At 63.1% G+C, this 21,933-nt stretch overlaps 2 protein-coding genes across 3 annotated transcripts; one reads left to right on the top strand and one right to left on the bottom strand.

The window, feature by feature from the left end:
* Nucleotides 1-95: 95 nt before the first annotated feature.
* CHLRE_05g240850v5 (uncharacterized protein) lies at nucleotides 96-8,785 on the top strand. The gene is made up of 16 exons (XM_001697704.2): nucleotides 96-315; nucleotides 512-571; nucleotides 1,042-1,146; nucleotides 1,469-1,537; nucleotides 1,834-2,019; nucleotides 2,191-2,257; nucleotides 3,894-3,961; nucleotides 4,370-4,526; nucleotides 4,845-4,909; nucleotides 5,143-5,270; nucleotides 5,577-5,760; nucleotides 6,061-6,238; nucleotides 6,579-6,646; nucleotides 7,043-7,225; nucleotides 7,437-7,505; nucleotides 7,815-8,785. The coding sequence occupies exons 1-16, from the start codon at nucleotides 142-144 to the stop codon at nucleotides 7,965-7,967; spliced, it is 1,914 nt and encodes a 637-aa protein (XP_001697756.1). The 5' UTR covers nucleotides 96-141; the 3' UTR covers nucleotides 7,968-8,785.
* A 12-nt stretch (nucleotides 8,786-8,797) lies between these two features.
* CHLRE_05g240900v5 (uncharacterized protein) lies at nucleotides 8,798-21,073 on the bottom strand. Of its 2 annotated transcripts, XM_043062373.1 has the most exons (19): nucleotides 20,692-21,073; nucleotides 20,287-20,505; nucleotides 19,548-19,687; nucleotides 18,760-18,975; nucleotides 18,469-18,492; nucleotides 17,348-18,087; nucleotides 16,991-17,086; nucleotides 16,279-16,496; nucleotides 15,553-15,803; nucleotides 15,081-15,215; nucleotides 14,613-14,707; nucleotides 14,357-14,433; nucleotides 14,052-14,182; nucleotides 13,451-13,552; nucleotides 13,089-13,170; nucleotides 12,630-12,788; nucleotides 12,027-12,244; nucleotides 11,482-11,605; nucleotides 8,798-11,253 (listed from the first exon to the last, which is right to left on the bottom strand). In XM_043062373.1, the coding sequence occupies exons 1-19, from the start codon at nucleotides 20,819-20,821 to the stop codon at nucleotides 10,778-10,780; spliced, it is 3,633 nt and encodes a 1,210-aa protein (XP_042924936.1). In that variant the 5' UTR covers nucleotides 20,822-21,073; the 3' UTR covers nucleotides 8,798-10,777. The 2 variants fall into 2 exon arrangements, with proteins under 2 accessions (XP_042924936.1, XP_042924937.1); XM_043062374.1 differs by lacking the exon at nucleotides 18,469-18,492.
* Nucleotides 21,074-21,933: the final 860 nt, after the last annotated feature.

The following is a 21,933-nucleotide window of genomic DNA, read 5'->3' on the forward strand; positions in this document are numbered from 1 at the left end:
AGCGGGTCCAGTGGCCCCGATTGCACCCCATGCACCCGACTAGACTGGGTTCTTAAGCCCCCGCACGCACACCAGGGAAAGAATAGGTCGTGGCAATACCAGTTGCCACTTTATCCCATCTTCACTTCTCGGACATTGACCATGCAGCTGTTCGCTCGTTCCCCTGCTGGCGTGCGCGTGCAGCAGCATGCGCAGCGCAAGTCGGCCAAGGTGGCCGGCCGCGGCCGCCTGAACGTCCGTGCGGAGGCCATTGCCATGCCCCCTGCCCCCGCTGAGCAGGAGAAGGAGCTGCAGCGACTGGAGAAGGGCAACGCTGTGAGCAATGCGCGTCTGTCCTTGTTCACAGTCGTCGTCTCACGAGCTGCGTTGCGGGTTCTCGCGGTTCCGGGCCTCCTTGAAACACCTCGTCGCATGCCACAATTGAATTGATCTGTGCAACTGCTTGTCGAGTCGCTTCTTTGACGTGTCCGCGTTGCGGGCGCTCTGGTGTGCGCCTTCCTCGCGGCCGCAGTTCGAGGAGCTCAAGGCGATGGCGACGTCGCCTCGCCAGTCCGTGAACCGCCCCCAGAAGGTAATTGCAGCGCGCGGCAGGGCCGCAAGCGATCGAACGTGGCATTTGCGAACGCCGGGCAGGTTTCCAGCAGGATTGGCCGGCAGGGCGTGCTGCAAGCGTTTAATTTCAGATAATTAGTAAACGGGCTATCGGGCACGTCGGGTGTAGAGGGCCGTTCACGTGGCAATACAAGGCGGCTAACGCCAACGCAAGCGCCCCCCGCCTCGTCTGCTCTGCGATCCGGGACAAGTTTGCATTATGTTGCTCTGTATATACAAAGCGCGAGCCTCTGATCTTGAGGCTACTGGGTTGCTGGGCCAGCTGACTTAACCGCCTGGCCAACTGCCCTCCCCCGCCAGCCCCGCCGGCCCCGAGTCTCAATTGCTACTTGACGCCCTGCTCCCCCATCAGCCGAGCAAACCGCTGCCTCCCCCATTCACTCCTGGCCTCCCGCCTCGTTTGTCCCTTTACCTCCCCACCGACAACAGGCCGAGGACCTGACCTTCCGCCAGGCGCCCACCATTGCCGACTGCTTCCCGGACAGCGAGAAGATGTACAAGGAGGTCAAGTACGACGACGAGATCACTCTGCGGGTGAGAGAGTGACGCGGATGAGAACAATGAGATGAGGGGGACAAACGGGTCATGAGGCAGATGGACGAAGGGGTGGAACCGGAAGACGGAGGCGCTCACCAAGGGGGAAGGGTGGCGTTCAGGGTTATGGGGTGGAAACGTCTCGGTGGCAAGGGGCTGTTGCAAGGCTTCATGCCAGGGTAACAGGCACGCAGCACGCAGCTTTTCATGCACCGTCATGGGTACCCCACAGCGGCCCGGACGTCTGCTTACTTCACCTTGTTGGCTCTGAAGCAACGTGCCGCGTGCCCCTCCCGCCCCGCCCCTCCCCGCCCCCCTGCAGGTTCCCTTCCGCCGTATCCACCTGACCACCGGCACTGACTTCGACGTGTACGACACCAGCGGACCCCAGGTGAGCGCGAAAGAGGATGGTGGAGGATGGGCCGGAAAGAAATACATGTACATTGGTGATTTTTGTGGGTGGGTGGTGGACAGGCCGGCGGTCAGAGGTCCCTGCCCCTTCGCCTCGCCAGTCACCAGCGACACCATAGTCACGCATCCACTCGACCCACATCAACTTCCGGCCCCGCCCGCACCCGCCGCTCCCTCGCCCTTCCCCCTCCTCCCCGTCCCCATCCACCAAACCTGCCGCCCTCACACTCACCCTCCCAACCCCCATGCCCTCCCGCACCCGTGTGTCGTATACAGAACGTGGACCCCCGCGTAGGCCTGCCCAAGCTGCGCAAGCCCTGGGTGGAGCGGCGCGAGGCCAACGGCACACACGCCCGGGCCGGCGTGACCCAGATGGCGCTGGCCCGCGCCGGCATCATCAGCGAGGAGATGCGCTTCGCGGCGGAGCGCGAGGGCCTGGACCCCGAGTTTGTGCGCTCCGAGGTGAAATGAATTGTTGGTTTTGTGCATGCAACATGGCGTGATTGTGCTGTTATTATTGAGTTGGCTATGGTGGACTGACAAGTTTGGGAAGTACGGCTGCCGCTTGGCAGTAGCAGCCACGCCTAACCACATGCCCGCACCCGCACATCCATCCTCATCTGCCTATTGCAGCTGGCGCGCGGCCGCGCCATCATCCCCGCCAACAAGTGCCACCTCGAGCTGGAGCCCTGCGTCATTGGTAAGTGCCGTACAGCTGCTGCGGTACTGCCGTACTGTTGTACTTGTCTAAATGTCGTCGCCATCTTGTATGTGTGCTTTGATGCATCATTGCTGTTGCGCTGCCTGCGCGTTTGGTGCGAACGCGCTCGCACAATACGGTGTGGTGGAAGTGGTATACAGCGCGTGGGCGCGGATATGTGTGCTTGCGCGAGAGAGCAGCAATGGTAGTATGCCTCGTTTGCGGCTCTGTCTGGTGTTCGGACTTGGCGTGTGCTTGTGCGTACGTGCGGTGTGTGCCTGGGTGTCCGCCACGTGTGTGCGCATGGATAATGTGTCGTGCCGTTCTGAGTTTGTGCCATTCTGAGTTGGCGCCGTTTTGTGTTCGTGCCGTTCTGTATTCGCGCTTCTCTGTGTCCGTGCTGCTCTGTCTGTATGCCGTTCTGTGTGCGTGCCGTTCTGCATTCGTGCCGTTCTGTGTGCGTGCCGGTCTGTATTCGTGCTGGTCTGTCTTGGTGCCGTTCTGTGTCGTGCCGTGCGATTGCACAATGTCAGATCCTGGCCTCTGCTTGCGGTTATCAGCTTCCATACTGACCCGCGCACGCCACGGACTCTCGGGACACTAGGGGTGCGCGGCAGGCGTAGTGCAGGGCGGCGCCTGTGTTCACCACGGCCCGCCCGCAGTCACTCGCGGCCGAGCTGAGAGTATACCCTCACAACTGCAGCAGGTTAGGACCTGCGTCAGGAAGTGGCCCCGCGTTTCCGTGTGTGTCGGCGTGTGTGTGTGTGTGCCCCTCCCTTTTCTTTCTTTTTTTCCCTCCCGGAGGGTGCTGTGGTGTTGGAGAGCGCTCTCTGTGCGCGTGGTGAGGCGAGTGAGGCGAGTGGCGAGGCGGAAGAGGTGGATGGAGAGCGGCAACAGCAGCTTCAGAGCGGCGGCAGTGGAGTGCGCGGGCGGCGACAGTCGGACTTGGTGCTGGCGCGTCCGGCAGCTGGCGTAGGCGGCGGCAGCGGCAGTGGTGGCAGTCACACCTTTTGGAAGCGGCCGCAGCGCAGTCGGTGTCACAACGGCTACAGCGGACCGCAACAACGGGTCCACAGCCCCAGTGACGGCAATTGCGGCCGCAGCACTCGACAACTTCCACAGCAACCGCAACTGCAGAGGCAGCAGCTGCCGCTGCCGCGTTGGGCGATTGCAGGAGCAGCATCCGCCATCATTCGCAGCGGCAAAGGGGCATTGCGCCACTGGCTGTACCGCGGTGGGGTGCAGACCAGAGCCTGCACAGCAACCATCAACCAGCCAGGCACAGCAACCAGCCACCCAACACCCCGGGGACCCAGCTGCCCCAGCTCGCAGCGCATGCGCATGTGCCCGTGGCCTCGCCACTGCGCCATGCAAATCAATATTATGTGCAGCAACAGAGAGTGTGTCCGTGTGTCGCGCGCCGTGCATCATACACGGTGCATCATCTGACTTTCCACTGGCTTCCCCTGCACATGCCACGTTCCTGCGTGCTGCATTCCTGTGGGTGACCATGTGTTGCCGTCCTTTTGTCAAAGTGCTGATGCTGCCTGCAAGTGCATGTGCACGCATCATCCCCGCACTTCCTGCAATATCCCATGCATGCGCGCACTCGCACATCAAATGCTCTCCACCCCAGGCCGTAACTTCATGACTAAGGTCAACTCCAACTTCGGCAACTCGGCCGTCACCAGCTCCATTGAGGAGGTGCGGGCCGCGGCGTGCTTGCCTGCTTGCCGTGCTCATTGGCGGTTTTGTGTGTGTGCTGGTAATTTTGACGGTGAGGTCTCGATGCGGCCTGCGGTATACACACGCTCAAGGAGATTGCTCACTGCCTAAAACATGCTCTGGTCCTTCGGCCGGTCACCCCGCCCACACACCGCCCCTCTCCCCCGCCACGCCCATGGGGTGAACTACCCTCCCCCCACACCCATCCATCCTGGCAATCCCCCGCCCTCCCCCCCCCCCCACGAAAGCCTCGTCTTTCCAATTTTCTCACGACCCTACCACGACGCTAACAACACACTAAAACACACGCACGGCACGGCACGGGAACCCCCCTCTCCCCTTCCCCCCCTCTCCCCCGCCCCCCCCACACACGTACGTCTACTGCAGGAGGTTGAGAAGCTGCAGTGGAGCACCATCTGGGGCGCCGACACGGTGATGGACCTGTCGACCGGCCACAACATCTTTGAGACGCGCGAGTGGGTCATGCGCAACAGCCCCGTGCCCGTGGGCACTGTGCCCATCTACGAGGCCCTGGAGCGCGCCGGTGAGCAGGCCGGGGGCGGGGGGCGAGGCGAGATGGCAGGGTTGTTTTAGATGCCAGCCCAAACTAAACCGAGGGGTTGGAGACAGTAGTTTGGTTTGAATTTAAGTAGACCGGCAGGTTGGGGGGCGGGTTGGACGCGGGGGTGGCCGTCCATGGGTGACATGGCACCCGCTTCTTTAGGCTCACATCGCCGCACCGCATCCCACTCCCTTCCCACCACCAAATTTCATCCCACCTATAATCCTCTCTCCCGACTGTCCTCTATCCCAACTGTCCTCCTTCTCCTGCCTCCCAACTGTCCGACCCCTCCGCACGCAGATGGCCAGGTGGAGGGCATCACGTGGGAGCTGTTCCGCCAGGTGCTGCTGGACCAGGCCGAACAGGTGTGGGGGGGTGTGGGGGGGGGGTCGGTGTGTATGTATTGGCGGGACTCGGGGCTCGTTCATGCACACTGGGCACCAGCTTGCTTCATGTTGGTGGGTGGGTTCTGTGCAGTCGCACATATGCACTTCCTGGTGGCCCATCGCCATACGTCTTCAATCTTCACTCCTCTCTCTCTCTCTCTCCGCCCCCTCACCCACTCCACGCCTCGTATCCTCAACCTCCCTCCTGTCAGGGTGTGGACTACTGGACCATCCACGCGGGTGTGCTGCTGCGTCACGTGCCGCTGACCGCCAACCGCATCACCGGCATTGTCAGCCGCGGCGGCTCCATCCACGCCAAGCTGTGCCTCATGGAGCACAAGTGAGTGTGCGCGGCGCGTCGGCAGCAGCAGCAGGTGGTGGTGGTGGTGGTGGTGGTGGTGGTGGTGGTGGGTAATGGTGGTGGTGGCGGTGGCGGTGGTGGGTGGCGGTGGTGGTGGCGGTGGTGGTGGTGGCGGTGGTGGTGGCGGTGGTGGTGGCGGTGGTGGTGGTGGCGGTGGTGGTGGTGGCAGCCGGCGGGGAGGTGCGGCAAGAGGGTCCGATGCATGCCTGGACGCCCTGCATCTCCTGCTCACTACCCACCACCTCACAACCACAACGAACTTTGCTGCACCACAACACGCGACAGGGAGAACTTTGCTTACGAGCACTGGGACGAGATTCTGGACATCTGCGCCAAGTACGACATCACTCTGTCGATCGGCGACGGCCTGCGCCCCGGCTGCATCGCCGACGCCAACGACGCCGCGCAGTTCGCCGAGCTCAAGACGCAGGGCGAACTCACGCGCCGCGCCTGGGAGAAGAACGTGCAGGTACGTAAGGAACTTTGTGTGTCAAAAGTAACAACCAATTATGTGCATGTGTGAGATGAAGGGGCTTCTTAACGTTTGAGGCGGCCAGGGGCCTGCACGTGTCTTGGTCCGGCCTCGTAGGTGCGCGCACCCGCGTGTGCGGAATCTTTCGCGCGCTGATGTGCCTCCTGTTCCGCCGCCTCCTCGCCCCTTCTTCCCTCATCTCGCTGCAACAAATCTGCGCTCCTACCACTTTTACTACCGTACCACCCGCTACCAGCTCCCCCTTACTCCTCCTCCCCCTCTCCTCCGCGCCCTCAGGTGATGAACGAGGGCCCGGGCCACGTGCCGCTGAACAAGATCCCCGAGAACATGGCCAAGCAGCTGGAGTGGTGCAGCGAGGCGCCCTTCTACACGCTGGGCCCGCTCACCACCGACATCGCGCCCGGCTACGACCACATCACCAGCGCCATCGGCGCCGCCACCATCGGCGCGCTGGGTGGGTGTTTGGGGTCGGTGGTGTTGGGGATTGTACATGGGCCTCTCGATCGGCCGAAGTTTTCAGCCGACCCCGCCTGGATGTGTGTCAGCCGCCGTACCATACTTTGGGCTCGGGGTGTGTGTTGGGGAGGGAGGAGGGGGAGGGGAAGGGGGGCGGCTGCTGTGTCACCGACCAATTTAAAAGGATGCGCAGCACTGATGAGCGGATGAGACCACTGTGGATGCTGCCATCCGCTGAGCACTTAGCATGCCTACCCCGCCCAACCGCCCCGCCTGCTTCCCCTGCCTAACCGCCCAGTCCTCTCTCCCGCCTGCCTACACACCACGCCACACCCCAGGCACTGCGCTGCTGTGCTACGTGACGCCCAAGGAGCACCTGGGCCTGCCCAACCGCGATGACGTCAAGGTAGGCCTGGGGGGAGCGCCAGCAGATTCTGAACTAGGACTCGGGCAGATGTAAAGACAGGAAGACGGCAGCGGGCGAACGTCAATACACGTGCCCTAGTCTGATCCTGTCTGATGATCGCTGGCACGGGTGCCGGTCCATGCCACGGGATACTCCATCACCTGAAAGGCGAGAGATCATAAGGCTAGGGCTCTGCTATGTGCATGCATAGTGATTCCTCTTTCACAATTCCCTTTCACGCCGCCTGGCCGTCCCCTGTCCACTCCCCTCGGCCCCCCCATCACCGCCACCACCACCACCACCACCACCACTCCACCTTTCACGCTCTGCTGCATACCAAAGTTTTAAAGCCCCATCACTCCGCCCTCCCCCACCATCACTCCCACCCAAAAATAGGCGGGTGTGATTGCCTACAAGATCGCCGCCCACGCCGCCGACCTGGCCAAGGGCCACCCCGCCGCCGCCAGCTGGGACCTGGAGCTGAGCAAGGCGCGGTTTGAGTTCCGCTGGCGCGACCAGTTCGCGCTGTCGTTGGACCCCGTGACCGCGCAGGCCTACCACGACGCCACGCTGCCGCAGGTGCGTGAGAGTGGACCTCTGTGTTGATGTTCGTTACTTACCGATACCTATCAATCTACCGAGCGTCGCATGACTGTCGTGACCAGGTCGTGACAGACTTGTTCGTGTGTTAGGTTTGTGTTGGGCTGCTTCCTCGCCGCTGTACCTCATGTCCCCTATCTCACTCTGGCCGTACATCACTCTGCTCCTATCTCGCTCTGCCCACGTGCAGGAGCCTGCCAAGACCGCCCACTTCTGCTCCATGTGCGGCCCCAAGTTCTGCTCCATGAACATTACCCAGGTGTGTGTGGGGGGGGGGGAAAGTGCGGAGGGTGGCGACCCGGGTGCAGGGGCAGTGGGCGTTTGAGCGGTGTATGTGTGTTTAGTCAAGCTTGCTTGGGAAAATAAGGCAAAACCTGCTTTCTTGCACGCCACCAGCCCCTGACCTGCCCAACACGGCATCCTCCATACCGCCATAACCAAACTGTTTGTACCCCGTCGTCGTGGCTGGGTGGGCAGGTGGACCGATAGTCAATGGGACTGCTTTATTGAGCTCGGGCACATAACCCCCTCTCCCCTCGCCTCTATCCCGCCCCGCCGCGCAACACAGGAGCTGCGCCAGATGGTTCAGGCCGAGCAGGCGCAGGAGGCTGCCGCCGCCGCTGCTGCGGCTGATGACGCCGACCTGCTGGCCGCCGCCGCTGAGGGCATGAAGGAGATGAGCGAGAAGTTCAAGCAGAGCGGCGCCCAGCTGTACCACTAGGCTGCAGTCGTAGGCCGGGTAGATGGCGGCTGGCGACTGGCTGGGTGGATACTCACGTAAAAGTCCACGGATGCGTCGGTGTTTGTGTGTGTATCGCTGAAAGGCAGCGGGCCTGAGCTTGGCAGCGATGCAAGGAACAGTTGTTGCTCAACAGGCGTTGGCGCGCTAGAAGCGCTGCGAGTTGTTGATGACGGGGCCTCGCAGCCGCAGCTGGGTGGCGACGGCGACTGATGCGGGGGTCCGAGGCGGGGGTCGGGGTTGTCAGCCCGGGCCCGCCGGTTTGGCATGGCGTTGGCACGCAAGTTGCTGCCCCGGTGACTGCGGCATGCGGTGAATAAGCGTTTGGGAGGCCGCGGCGTTGGTGGTTGCAGTGGTTGAGCGTGGTTCCAGGGGTTGAAAGCTTGGAAGTCTGCGAGCTGGATAAAAAGGCTGCACAATGGAGCCGCTGATTGGGGCTGAACTCAGTGCTTGCGTGTCTTGGAGGTCGGCGTGTGCTTACAAGTGACATGTGCGCTGGCACAGGCCTCAGAATGGCCGGGATCAAGGATGCGGATTACAATTGAAGGGACAGCCCGACAAGCGGGGGCACGCCGTACCCACGCCGCGAAGGGCCATCTGCGACCCAGAGAAACAACACCCGCCCCCTGGTTGGCTGCCGACCTTCATAGTGTTACGCACATGAGTCGAAGCCAAGCCGAAGCCCGCCAAAGCCCCACCGCCACGTAACACCCCTCATCTCGTTTAGGTCTTTTGGCGGCAGCACCAACGCACAACAAGGCGCGACTGGCCAGAGGTCTGCCGACATCCCCATCAAACGCAAGCACCACACATTTTCTCGTCGGCGTCACAGACGCGCAATGTCTTGGCCCGGAGGCCCATGTCCGGAAACGTCGGTGCCTAGGCACCACAAAGGGAAACCGAGCTGGAAACTGACCAAACCACCAGTACACCACAACACCTCGCCACAAGCACACCGCCCTCCACCCGCCCCACCAGCGAACTAGACCGACCCACCAAACAGGCACGCGCGCGCCCGGAGGCGATCAAGGCATTGACTGCCGTACACGGCGTGTGTGCTGCCGAGAGCGGAGGAGATTGCCGAACTGGGGTTGGCTGGTGGCTGAGGTGGTTGTGTGATGGTTGTGTTCAAGCGAAACAGCGGTGCAGCCGGACCACAGCAGTGGCGTTGACGACAAGTTGCAAAAGAGGACGCGCGCTGACACGCAAAAACTGACAATGGTCACTACACACATCTGTAAGACCCAGACCATGGTTGCATGGCCATCCTCCCCCCTGAGTCAGGAGCCCTGACCCAATTATGGCTGTGCACCTCAGCAAGTAAATGGAGGCGTTTGAAGATCCCAAATTCACTTGAATTTGCACACATCAGCACCCCAAGCAGCCATGCCTCAAAACGTTGACCTCTCAGAATTTCCTCACCCAACCACCCTGATACGGTACCCTTGCAATACTCTCGTAAAGTTCTACCATTTTGAGCATGGGGTAAGATCCTGAGCTTTCTAACCCCCTTCACCACGCCCTCCACGTGAACTCGTGAAGAGGCTACCGTGAAATGGGCGACGGCGACGACTTAACAAGTGTACAGACATCGGGCCCGGTCAGCTCCCAGCAGGGCCGCTGGGGCCGCTGGGGACTTCCGATTGCTTGCATTCTGAGTTACAGCAGTAAATAAGTTCCTTACATATTGCGTTTCGAGTAACCGAGTTACGACAGTCACCGGCGCTCACCGCCGGCCGGATGTTGCGCCGCCGCCTCATGCAGCCGCATGCCCTCAACCCCGGGGACTTCGGCCCCTGTATCCACCCACTGCCAGATGTGCATCACAAGCCGGGATGAATTGTCATCTATTACTACCGAATGCAATCAGGCACGGCCACTTGCATGTGCTTTCGAGATGCCCACAGCGCCTTCTATCCCCATTGCCCCAGACCACCTAGACAGCCAGCACCTCGCTCGCTCGCCCATTGGCGCCGCCTCCTGCCCGCCCGCCTCCAAGCCTCCAATATCTTAACACAGTCACATAGTTGTGGAACGGCGCGTGATGTCATTTTATCTAGCAAGCCATGCAACTGAAGATGATGGTGAAGGAACACACAACACAACACGACATAAGCTAGCAGCGCGACGCAAACCAGCCCTGTCCCTACCCCCCGAACAAGTTAGCGCGAGCACGTTGCAAAACGGTCAAAGGATCATGTGTCAAGGACAACAATCGACCGACGTCTGCCCGCACGCCTGGTTATGAATAGTGAGCAACAAACACGCAGTCTTGATCACCGTACCTATGCCTCGGCATTTGCAGCCGTGCACGGCATGCATGTAGTCCGTACCGTATGCATCCATCGCTTGCATCCTTGGGCCTACCTCAATCACACGACGCGGTGTAGCAGTGAGCAAACCGCTGCTGCTGGGTTGGGACTGGAGAGGCACGCATCAAGCCCACACACCAATCCCACCAAAATGCCACGGCAATGCCTGGTAGTCCACAGCGCACACGGCTGCACGCACGCGCGCAAGCCTCTTATATACGTAAAAATGCACAGCCATTGTGCCCCACCCCGCCCATCGTCGTACGCGCAACCCTGAATCCATGCCCCGCTACGCTGGGTAAGCTCTAGCATGACGTCTGTCTGCACAACCTGCTGCAAAGTGAAGCATTTCCATAGCGACGCAACAAGCAGCAGCACCCAGCCCAGCCCAACGCAGCCTCCCGCCGCGACGCAGCAAACTACTGCTGACCGCGACCAACACGAGCCACGCGGCGCCAGAGCGTTTGGCGCGCCAGCACGCTACTGGTAGCCAGTCGGATACACCGGGTACTGCGGGTACGCCTGCGGCTGCGGCTGCTGCTGCTGCCGGTAGTAGGGAATGTTGCCCTGCTGCTGCTGTGCGACGTCGTAGCCGCCTGCAGGGCGGAAGTTGGCTGCGGGCATGCTGCCGGGCGGCGGTGCCGCCCCGCCGCCGCCGTAGTACGCCTGCTGTTGCTGCTGCGGCTGCGCGTACTGCGGCTGCGGGACCACCTTACCCTTGGCGGGCGGCGCGTGCGCGGGCTTGGGGCCGGAGCGGCAGGCGCACACAATGATGATGATCAGGATGGCGAGGAGGAGGACGCCACCGCCGGCCGCGATGCCGATGATGGCGGCCATGGGCAGCGCGATCTTCTTCTTGGCGGGCGAGGGCGAAGGCGTGGGCACAAGCAGCGTGCCGGGCGGCGGCGGCGGCGAGGCGGGGCACAGGGCCGAGGCGGGCGAGCCGGCGGGGCACACTGCGTGGGGCGGGGGCGGTGGGGAGAAGCAGTGTGGGTGAGCAGGAGGAGGAGGAGGAGGAGGGGTTGTGGCGGAGGGCTAGGAGGCCGCATGCGGCCCTAGGCAGGAGAGCTTGACCGCAAGCAGATATCGTACTTTCTGTACTTGAAGGGAATACACGCTGGCCAAGAGCGCAACCCAAAGTTGAGACAAGGTCGCCTAAGGATGCCCCCTGGCCCCGCACTCACGCTGCGCGGGCTGCAGCACTACAACGTTGCCCGAGGAGGAGGTGGTGACGGTCCCCCAGGCGCTGGTGAAGGCGGCGGAGGCGGCGGCGGGCACGGTGCTTGCGGCGTTCTTGACCGTGTCCACCTGCGGGGTGTTACATTCATTAGATTTGTTAGGGAAGTGGTAGACGGCAGACCCATCGGGGTGGGGGAGGGGAGCGGCGGGGCGAGTTCCGCCGGGGCGAGACGCATGAGCGAAGCATTAATGTAGCAGACAAAGGACAGCCAAGATGGGGCGCAGATGATCCTCGAGCAGGTGCACACAGGGCAACCAACTGCTTCCGGCCGAGGAAGTGCGCGCAGGCGGCTGCCACTGCCACGTCACATCCTGCCCAGCACCTCCCCTGCAGCCGCCATGCGGCATGCACAGCCGCACCGCACGGCAGCACCGCCAGCGAGAGTAAAGCCCAACCCCAACCCCAACCCCAACGCCTCCTCCTCCTCCTCCTCCTCCTCCTCCTCCTCCTCCTCCTCCTCTGCCTCCCCCCCTCCTCTGCCTTCCTCACCTGCGCGGCGGTGGTGCCGGACGGGAAGGCGACTGTGTAGTTGGCGACGATGGAGCCGCAGGCGAACGACCAGATGGTGATGTAGCCGCCCGGCACGGCAAGGATGCGTGACAGCTCGGCTGTGAGGTTGGAGCGCAGGGCGTCCTGGTTGCCGGCCACAGACAGCACCGTGCAGTTGGCGTTGATGGTGACGGAGGCGTTGATGGAGGCCACAGTGACTGTGAGAGGGGGGAGAAAAATGGTTTTTTGGGGGGGGGGATGAGGGGGTTGAGAGGAAGAGGGGGAAGCAGGGGTTGGGGGGAAGAGGAGGTTCGGGGGGATGTTTAGAGCGGCGAGGGAGGCAACACTCATGATTAGCAAGGACATGGTAGACGGTAGGCGAGCAGAGGAGTGGAGCGGAAGAGGGGGAGGAGGGACAAGGAGGGACAAGGAACGAGGAGGTTTGGGTGTGGTTGAAAAGGCGGGGGAGGGCAGGTTCCTGCAATGTGATGAAAGGCGTCGCATCCCCGTGTTTGAAGACACGTATAACGTGTGGAGAATGGAGCCACTGCAGGGGGGGCAGGCCGGAGCAAGGGAGGTCTGACGGGGCGTGGTGTGGCTTACCAGGCGGCGGCGGCGAGGCGGTGGGCGGCGGCGAGGGCGGCGGCGGGCTGACGGGGCTGGGCGGCGGGCGGGGGCGCAGGTCTGGCGGCGGCGAGGGCGACGCGGGCGGCGCGGGCGGCCACGGCGGGTTGCGTGTCTGGCTGAAGAACACCTCTTGCACTGTGGGTAGGTAGGCAGGTAGGTGAGGTGATGGACGGAAGCAAGACACAGGGTAAGTTTGCCTGGCAGTCAAAGGCGTGCTGGTGGCCGCCTTATGCCAGTGCACCTGCCGATGCAGTTCGGTATGCCGTGCAGTACGGACAGCCGCGTGTACGACAGCAGCCAGTTGCAATCGCGATTGGCGGCCGCCGGCGCCACACGCCACGCCACGCAGTGACGCAGCACGTGGCTGCCGCCTTGCCCCCCACTTCTTTAACTAGTCATGAATGTAAAACCCCCCCCCGCTTCCCCAACCCTCACCCTTGCAGGAGGCCAGGGTCAGTGAGGTGTCGCAGTACTGGTAGGCGGTGGAGACGTTGAAGCCCGCGCACGTGGACTCCACCTGCGCAAGTGGGGCGCAAGTAGCAGGCAGGCAGGCATCGCACCACATCATCACAACACATCGAATCACATTATCAGCCGCACGGCAACTGTTTGGGTGGCTGTTGGCGACACGCGTAAATGCAAAACACACGCCACACGCCACGCAGTCACGTCACACGTGCTGACTCGGCCTGTCGGCATCACACACACACACACTCTCTCACTCCTTTCGTCTCTTAAAACACACACACTCTCTCTCTCTCGCACGCATGCGCTGCTGGCTGCACGGCGCGACGCACCTGGCACCACAGGGTCTTGTCGCCGTCGGGCGAGGCGCAGTAGCTCCAGTACTGGCCGTTGAAGCGCCAGCTGCTGCGGCACTTGCAGCCGTTGGCAGCTTTCTGCAGGTTGGGTGGCGGGAGCAAAAGGGGTTGTGCAGCTTGAATGCGCGTTACTGGGAACGCCGTAGTCGAGTCTTGCCTTGTACAGTTATTACAAATTGTGATGGTGAGGGCTTGCATAGGAAGGGAGAGGTTCATGCAAGGGGCATGGGGCGCACGGCTGCCAGTCCCCACCCCCGGCTCCAGTCCCTGTCCCACCCCCAGCCCCACCCCCGGCCCCAGCCCCGGCCCCGGCCCCAGTCCCTGTCCCAGCCCCAGCCCCACCCCCGGCCCCAGTCCCAGCCCCAGTCCCAGTCCCTGTCCCAACCCCAGCCCCAGCCCCAGTCCCAGTCCCAGTCCCACCCCCGGCCCCAGTCCCAGTCCCAGTCCCAGTCCCAGCCCCAGCCCCGGCCCCAGCCCCAGCCCCAGCCCCAACCCCAGCCCCAGTCCCAGCCCCAGTCCCAGTCCCTGTCCCATTCCAATTCCCAGCAGCCCAGAGAGAGAGAGGTTGTCAGCGCACCATGCAGAGGGCGGGGATGGCACGGGGCGGCGGCGGCGGCGGCATGGGCGGCGGCGAGGGCGGCCGGGGCGGCGGCGGCGGCGGCGCAAACGTGCCGGGTGCAAGCGACTTGCGACACTGGCGCGCCGTGCCTGCAGTGGTCGGCAACAGGTGCAGGAGCGCGGGTCCGTCAACAGTGTGGGCCGGATGCGCCAAGGCGCGCGAGCGTGCGGAAGCGAGCGGGCCCATCACATACTAACAGATACACACAAAAGGCAGTTCCATATTCATGCCCATGCGGCCATGCCCAATGGCCCGCCGCCCACCTGTGCACTGCAGGATGCACTGCGCCGTGCCGAAGCTGGCACAGTCAGCGCAAGAGGCGGGGTCCGCCACCTCGCACCTGCATGGCCCCAGAAATGTAAGGAGGTCAGCAACCTTACCACAACCCTTAGCGGACACACTCACACATATGTATTTCAAGTCTACGGTGCACGTGCTTCCGGTCCACTGGGGACGCTGCTGTAACGCCCCAAGCCAACATGGACACGAACCCGGCAGCCCCTGGGCCCCGTCACTCACGTGAGCGAGTTGCTGCTGCCGGTGCGGTCGCAGTAGGCGTAGCTGTTGCCGTTGAGGCTCCAAGTGGCCTTGCAGGCACAGTTCTTGGTTGTGGCCTGTGAGAGCGGGGAGGAGGCACGCACACAGGCATCAGTCGCGCCGTATGTGGGTGTTGTTATGGAAGCACTAGGAAGAGGACGCGCAGAGACCGTGTATGCGGTGCGGGCGATGCGATGCGATACGACACGGCGTGCCGTGGTGCGTGGGATCCGGCGCCAGCATGGTGAGGAATTGCTAGATGCTGATGTATTGGAAAACCGTGGCAGGCGGCCGTGACAGGAGGCCGCAATGCAGCGTAGCGCACCTTACTATCGCGCTTGCGGACTCAAACGAGTTCGTGGGGTTGTAAATACCAGCCCAAGCTAAACCAAAACCAACTAAAACGAGGGGGCACATGGACCCCAAACCATGTAAATGCTTCGTGCTCACCTTGCAGATGTTGGTGTAGGCCTCGGGAGGCGGCGAGGCCGCCGGCGGCGGCGAGGGCGACACCGCCGCGTAGTACTGGCCCCAGGAGTACATGACCGGGTTGAGCTCGGCGGACACGTAGTGCGCCATCTCCGCCTGTGTGTGGGAGGCAGTGATGTGTGTGTGGCGTGTGTGGTGGTGGACAGATTTAACCGCAAAAGTCATGGCAGCATGGTTGTGGCGCTGCGCAGACAAGTACGGTTGAGCCACTGACCCCCCGTCTCTTTCATGCTTTTACATTTTCTTTGCAACAAAAGGCGCCTGACAAAGGACCAAGATGCCAATTAGCTGCCCCGCATGCGTGTGCTCCCGCAGCCCTAACGCCAACCCAACCCCAACCCCACCCCAACCCCCAACCCCACCCCACCCCCAAACCCCAAACTCCAAGCCAAACCCCCACCCTAGCCGCAAGCCGCCGCTGCGGCGCTCCCACCTGTCCTCGTGTGAAGTGCCCCAGGGCGGGAAAACACACGGGCGTGTTGTAGGTCATGTAGTTGCCCAGCTCGTCGTACCCGGCCTGGGTGGGGCAGGAGTCGGCCCAGGAGTTCATGTCGCCCTCGGGAATGCCCAGGCTGCTGCTCCAGCGCGTGTAGGTGGCGTCCCAGTCGCCGCCGTACACGCCCCAGAAGGTCTCCATGCAATAGGCCGAGGCGGTGGCGATGAAGCTGCTGCTGCTGGCCGAGCCTGTGGTGGTGGTGGTGGGGGGGAAATTGCAAAGATGGTTGGAAAAGCGGTGCCGGATGCACCGAAGGCTGCAGCCTAAGTCGTTGCCAAAGGGGAAGGCGGTGGAGGGTCAAGATTGGAGGTCGTGTGGAATGGAGGACAAGCAGCTCCAATTGTCCAAGAGTCCAAGAGGAGGGCTTGTAGGTAGTGGGCAGCGGTGCGGTCGCACGTGAGAATGAAACCATGGGTTGGGACAGGAGAGCTGCTGCCCACAAGACGGCAGGCAGACGCTTTGCCGGAGCGCTCGCGGCCTTGTGCTTTCCCCAGTGCCGCCCGCACCCGCAGCCGCTCCTCCATCTCACACCCACTCAGAGTGGTGGGCGTGTCTACCCACACAGTGGGGTGGGCGGATCCTCCCTCCCTCCCCTCCCTCCCTGCCTCCCATTCCCTCCCTCCCTCCCTCCTCCCTCCCTCCCTCCCTCCCTCCCGCACCCACCCAGTGTGGTGGGCGTGTCCACCACGTAGTCGTCATCGCTGCAGCTGTTGGCGGCGTCGTTGGTGGGGCCGAAGGGGTGCTGCAGGCCCAGGTGGTGGAAGAGCTCGTGCAGCAGCGTGTTGGGGCCGTCGTTGTAGATGGACAACTTGTTGGAGCCGTCCGTGCTGAGCGTGTCCCACGTGATGAACACGTGCCCGTTCACCGCCTTGAGGTCGGAGCTGCGGTGTGGTTGTGGTGGTTGTGGTGGTTGTGGTGGTTATGGTGGTTGAGGTGGTTGTGGTGGTTGCGGTGGTCGGTTGGTTGGATTTGGTGGTGGGTGTGGTGGTTGTGGTGGGATGGTTTGTGGGTGGGTGGGATGGTTGGTTGTGGTGGTTGTGCGGATGCGGGTACTTTTGTGCTGGGATAGCACGCTCAGTGAGTGGGTGGACCGGTGCAGTGGCGCGCGCCCCCGCACCCCGCATACGCGGCATCAAGCTGCCTTCTAGCAGCAGCACTGCTGCACAGCACTGCGGCCGCAGAGCCCCTAAGCGCCCCAAACTCTCCGCCCAAGTCCACGCCCCCCTCCCCGACAGCCCCCTCCTCGGCAGCCCACTCCGCGACAGCCCCCTCCCCCTGGCAGCCCCCTCCCCGGGCACCCCTCTGACTCCCCCCCCCCTGGCCGGCCACCCTCACGCACGACACCCCCGCCCCGCCCCGCCCCGCCCCGGCTCACCCCGGCACGTAGGCGTAGCCCAGCGGCACGTTGGTGCCGGCCAGCGAGTCGGAGGCCACGAACACGTTGATGGAGCGCGGCCAGTCCACCAGCAGCCTGCAGAGAGGAGCGTGGAGGTAGGGGAAACGGGGGGAATTACATCCATGATTGATGAAGACGAGAAAAACGTTGACGGGGGGACGGGGCAGGACGAGTCAAGCCGGGAGAGCGCAGGTTGTTGGTTGTTTGGGATAAGCCGTGTTTTCGTCACAGTCACACATGGTAATCACGATGCCGCAACTGGCCTCCTACTGCATTCCCTTGACACCTCGCCTCCACCCCCGTTTCCCAGCCAGCCCGCGCGCAGCCCGCACTCACGGCGCGACATAGGACTCGGTGTTGAGGCAGTTGAGCGTGCCGCTGGTGCACACCGGCAGGTTGAGCCACGTGTTGCGGTCGGGAAGCGTGAGGTAGGGGTAGGTGGCGGCGTCGTTGCGCACCTGGCTCGTGTAAAACTGGACATTCATGGGCTTGGCCATATAGTTCGTAATTCGCACCATGCGGTTCACATAAGTCAGCGCCTGCGCAAAGTTGACGGGACCGGTGGTGCCGTTGGTCTCCTTGTACTGCATGATGTGGAAGACGATGGGGATGAAGAGCTTGGGCAGCGTGGCGGGCGCGGCGATGGTGAAGGTTGAGGGCGGCATGGTGTAGGTGATGCTGCCGCTGGCGCCCGTGGCGAGCAGCCGCCGTGCGCCGGCGGCGGCGCCGCCGCCGCCGCGCCGCGCCGCGCGCCGCCGGATGGTCACGTCGAAGTCCTCCGCCGCCGCCGCCGCGCCCAGTGCGGCTTCCAGGTCGGGCTGCGACTCGGGGTCCGTGAGCGCGTCGTCAAAGACCTCGACCGCGCGGCCCGGCTCCAGCCACAGCATGCGGCGGCCGCGGCGGCGCTGCTGGGACGGATCGCCGGGGCCCTCCGACACCTCCGGGTCCCAGTGCCGCTCGTGCAGCGTAGCGGCGATGTCCTGCAGCAGCGGCAGGTCCTGGTGGAGCGCCGCCAGCGCCGCCGCCACCTGCGGCACCACCCCCGCAAACGCCTCGCGCGAAAGGCCGCAGCTGCCCTGCAAGCCGAGTCCAAGCGTGCAGTGGGGCAGCCGTTCATGTGGCAGACGGAGAGGTTAGTTCACAAGTATGAAGTGCTGGTGTGGGTGGGTAGTGTGCGGTTCAGGTGGTCCGTCGCGGCGAGGGCTGCAGGCGTGGGAAGCGCGTGTGGCTAGGAGGAAAGCGGTGTCGCACTGGACTCCCGCCGGATCCCGGGCAAACGGCAACCACCGCAATGTGGCTTCCGCGCCCGCTTCTCGTGTACTAAACCTCCGCCCCCCCTGGATCCCGCCCCGTGCCTTGTACGGGCCGGCTGCCCCGCAGACATCGACAAGTTCAAGTTAAACCCGTGAACACTTCACCACATTGTTTGTGGACGGCCACAACCCGCCCCTGCCCACCTGCACCAGCTCCGCCCCCTGCCCCTGCCCACCTGCACCAGCTCCGCCCCCTGCCCCTGCCCACCTGCACCAGCTCCGCCCCCTGCCCCTGCCCACCTGCACCAGCTCCGCCCCCTGCCCCCTGCCCACCTGCACCAGCTCCGCCCCCTGCCCCTACCCACCTGCACCAGCTCCGCCCCCTGCCCCTGCCCACCTGCACCACCGCCGCCCCCTGCCCCCCTGCCCACCTGCACCAGCTCCGCCCCCTGCCCCTGCCCACCTGCCCCAGCTCCGCCCCCTGCCCCTGCCCACCTGCACCAGCTCCGCCGTCTCGCCGCCCAGCTGCTCTGGATCCCCCAGCGCCGCCGCCACCGCCAGCACCAGCTCCAGGTGTGACGTGAGGTCGGGGTCGGGCAGCGCCACCCGCGCGTCCGGCTGCCCCGGCGGCTGCACCAGCGCCAGCGGCGTGTTGTCGCGCACCCAGGCGAACACCGAGCGAAGGGACTGGTACAGCGCGTAGTGGCAGGCCTGGGGGTTGTAGGGAGACAGGGGGATGTAAATACCAGCCCAAACTTAATGGGGGTCCATGCAAGACGAGATAATGCAGCAGATCAGTCGTGTGGTGGTGGGGTTACATATCTGATAAGGAGGTGGTTAAGGAAGTGGAAGTGCACATCGTACCGGACCAGCGCCTTACACACTTGCGGCCCGAGTCCCCGGCGGCGCCCCCCCTGACAAGAGCCATCACACACACCCGCCTCCCTCGCGTAACCCAACCCCATCCCAACCAAATGCTTCGCCACCGGTCATCCTGGCCGCGCCCGCCTGCCGCGCGCCTGCTGTAATTTCTTGCACCGGTGCCACATTCCGCCTGCAAACCCACCCTCCAGCCCCCTTGGTTTTGGTTTGGGCTGGTGTTTAAAACCCCTTTTCCCAGCTCCATGCACCCCCCACATGTAACCCCCCCCCCCCCCGCATAACGCATACAACATTCCTCCGCAAAACACCCCCCCTAACTACACCCACACCCACACACAATCCCCCTCCCCACACACCCCACCTTCTGTAGTAATCATGAACGCAATCCCCGCCCACCCCACCTGCAGCTGGGTGCTGCCGTACAGCACTGCTGACAGGTCGTACAGCAGCTCGGCGGTGTGGCTGTTGCAGCGGTGCGGCCCAGCCGAGTACAGGCGCAGGATGGTGGGGTCCAGGTAGGGCAGCAGCGCGTTGCTGGAGCCTGCGGGGCGGGGGGGGTGCGGGTGGCGGGGGTGCGGGGGTGCGGGAGTGTGGGTGCGTGAGGAGGTGGGTGTGTGCAGGTGTTAGAGCGTGTGGTGGATGGAGCGTGTGATGGCGTGGGAGTCGTGGAGTTGGTGCGGGTGGTGGAATGGCGTGGGGCGGTGCGTGGGGAGGTGTGCCTGGGGAGGTGTGCGGGGCGGTGCGTTGGGAGGTGCGTTGGGCGGTGCGTGGGGAATGGCGTGGGGAGGTGCGTGGGGAGCTGTGCGTGGGGAGGTGTGCGTGGGGAGGTGCGTGGGGCGGCGTGTGTGGGTTTGATGGCGATGACCGGCTGAAGGCAGTCGAGCAGACACCGTGTCGAGTGTGGGTGCTGAGGGAGCTGGCGTGCAGCCAAGCCGTTTCATGCGTGCATACATGTTGGGTGGTGGTGTTTATGTGGGTGCTGGGCGCGGCAGCGGGTTACGAATGCAATGACCTGCCGGTTGGGTTCCCCCGCCGTACACGCTTCCTGATAGTACAGCGATAGTCAGGCCAGCCTACCCCTGCCGGTCCATCTTGTACCCACACCGCGTTACTTCTCCGCCAGCAGATTCGAGGCCTCACCTGGTGACTTTGAGAGCGAGTCCGCCGCGCCCTGCAGTAGGTAAGCGATGGATGCAACCTGCGCGCCCTGCTCGTACACGCGCAGCGCCGTGGCCGCGTCTACGTCGCCAGGGTCAGCCACCTTGAGGAACGGCCGCGACACGCTGTCCTCAACGTATTTGGTCGCACCAGCGGGCGCCTCCGCAGGCACAGCCAGGTCCTCAGCCGGCAGCAGCTCCTCTGCAAATTTCACGGCGACATGGCCACCCGTTAGACTCCGTGCGAGCGCGCTGATGCCTCGTGAGGCAATACATCGGAGTAAAACATATGGTGGTTCAGCAGGCGTTTATTTGTAGTGTACGCGACAAAGCCATTGTTTCGTGTCCCGCCAGAGTCATGCGACAAGCCATACTGTATCAGACTCACCTGCTGGTCCAAGCTGCTGAAGCCTCCTGCTCGGCCGTTGGGAGTCCGCGAATCCAGGCGCTTGCAACACAAATGCTATACCGATGAGGCACACTGCCAACCCCATACGTCGTCCCTGACACCGCGCCATGTTGAGCACTTCGTCCCTGAGGATTTACGCCCCAGCGACGTGCCTAGCCGCGCGTCGAAGTTGCTGGCTCTCTTCGAGCTTGCTGCGGCACAGCAACTCAAAACATGCTACTGATTGACACTTAATATGTGGCGCAAATTTTATGCTGAGTCAAGCGAACTTTTTGGAAGAAGGTCGCACGAAGTGCGACTTTGGTCGACCTGTGCCAAGGTATCTTCCTTGCTGTACTATATATTCAAGTCGTGAATACCAAGTACAGGTGCTAAGCAGTATGTACCTGTTCCACGCGCGGAGTGGGCGGCGGGGAAGTTCAACCCCACGGTTCAACCCCCATGCGTGCCACGGATGCCTTGCCCGCCGCTCGTATATTGAGCGCCGCATTCCCCCACGTCCCTGCCCACCATCGCGCCGCTTCAATTTGATTCCACCAGTCATTAATGTTTTGTCTATCTTACATGCGTGACGTTGATGCTATAAGCGCCTACATAACCTGCACCGGACCTCCTAGGACCATCATGCAAAATTGCTTACTTGCTTGCGCACCACCAGCAGGGCCATTTGCGCTTGTTGGCTAGCCCCTTTCCCCCAAGGATAGGGGTAATAGCCCTTGAGGTTGCATCGAGCGCCACAGGGGGGCGCAAAGTTCATGTCTTCATGATAAAGATACGGTAACTGCAAAACGTGTTTTTGGAGGTCTTCTTGTAGTACGCCCCTTTCGCACATCGGGTGCACGTATCTGTCGTTAACCTAGTGTGCTACCCAGTATGCTTAAGGCAATCACCTTGGCAAAGCAGCACGATTGTTGCATTCCGCAGCTGGAAGTGGCTGTGTTATGTGCGTGGCTACTGATGGCTCATCCTGACTGGGAGGGTGCGCAGCGCCAGCTGTGCGGCCGTGCGGGCAATGGCGGCATCCTTGCTTGACAAGCCACATGTTGCTCACCAGCCGCACGTCTCCGAATAGGAAGCAGCCATCTTCAAGCCCGCACGCAGTGCCCTCCGCCGTACGTAGCGGCTGGCGGCTGGCTACAAGATGGTGCCTCGTGGAAATCAGTGGAGGCTCGGGCAGGAGTGACCCTTGTAACGTCCACAAACCATCTGTTGCGTGTCCCG

This window comes from Chlamydomonas reinhardtii, chromosome 5, assembly GCF_000002595.2.
Source record: "Chlamydomonas reinhardtii strain CC-503 cw92 mt+ chromosome 5, whole genome shotgun sequence".
NCBI classification, from domain to species: Eukaryota; Viridiplantae; Chlorophyta; class Chlorophyceae; order Chlamydomonadales; family Chlamydomonadaceae; genus Chlamydomonas; species Chlamydomonas reinhardtii.

Excerpts from the sequence above, each read along its gene's own strand:
- CHLRE_05g240900v5 (XM_043062373.1), bottom strand. The coding sequence starts at position 20,821 with ATGGCGCGGTGTCAGGGACGACGTATGGGGTTGGCAGTGTGCCTCATC. Across the intron at positions 14,434-14,612 it reads GGCAGCAGCAACTCGCTCAC|GTGCGAGGTGGCGGACCCCG; the intron begins GTGAGTGACGGG and ends GGGGCCATGCAG. Across the intron at positions 14,183-14,356 it reads GTGCATCCTGCAGTGCACAG|GCACGGCGCGCCAGTGTCGC; the intron begins GTGGGCGGCGGG and ends CGACCACTGCAG.
- CHLRE_05g240850v5 (XM_001697704.2), top strand. The coding sequence starts at position 142 with ATGCAGCTGTTCGCTCGTTCCCCTGCTGGCGTGCGCGTGCAGCAGCAT. Across the intron at positions 2,020-2,190 it reads CCGAGTTTGTGCGCTCCGAG|CTGGCGCGCGGCCGCGCCAT; the intron begins GTGAAATGAATT and ends TGCCTATTGCAG. Across the intron at positions 6,239-6,578 it reads CGCCACCATCGGCGCGCTGG|GCACTGCGCTGCTGTGCTAC; the intron begins GTGGGTGTTTGG and ends GCCACACCCCAG.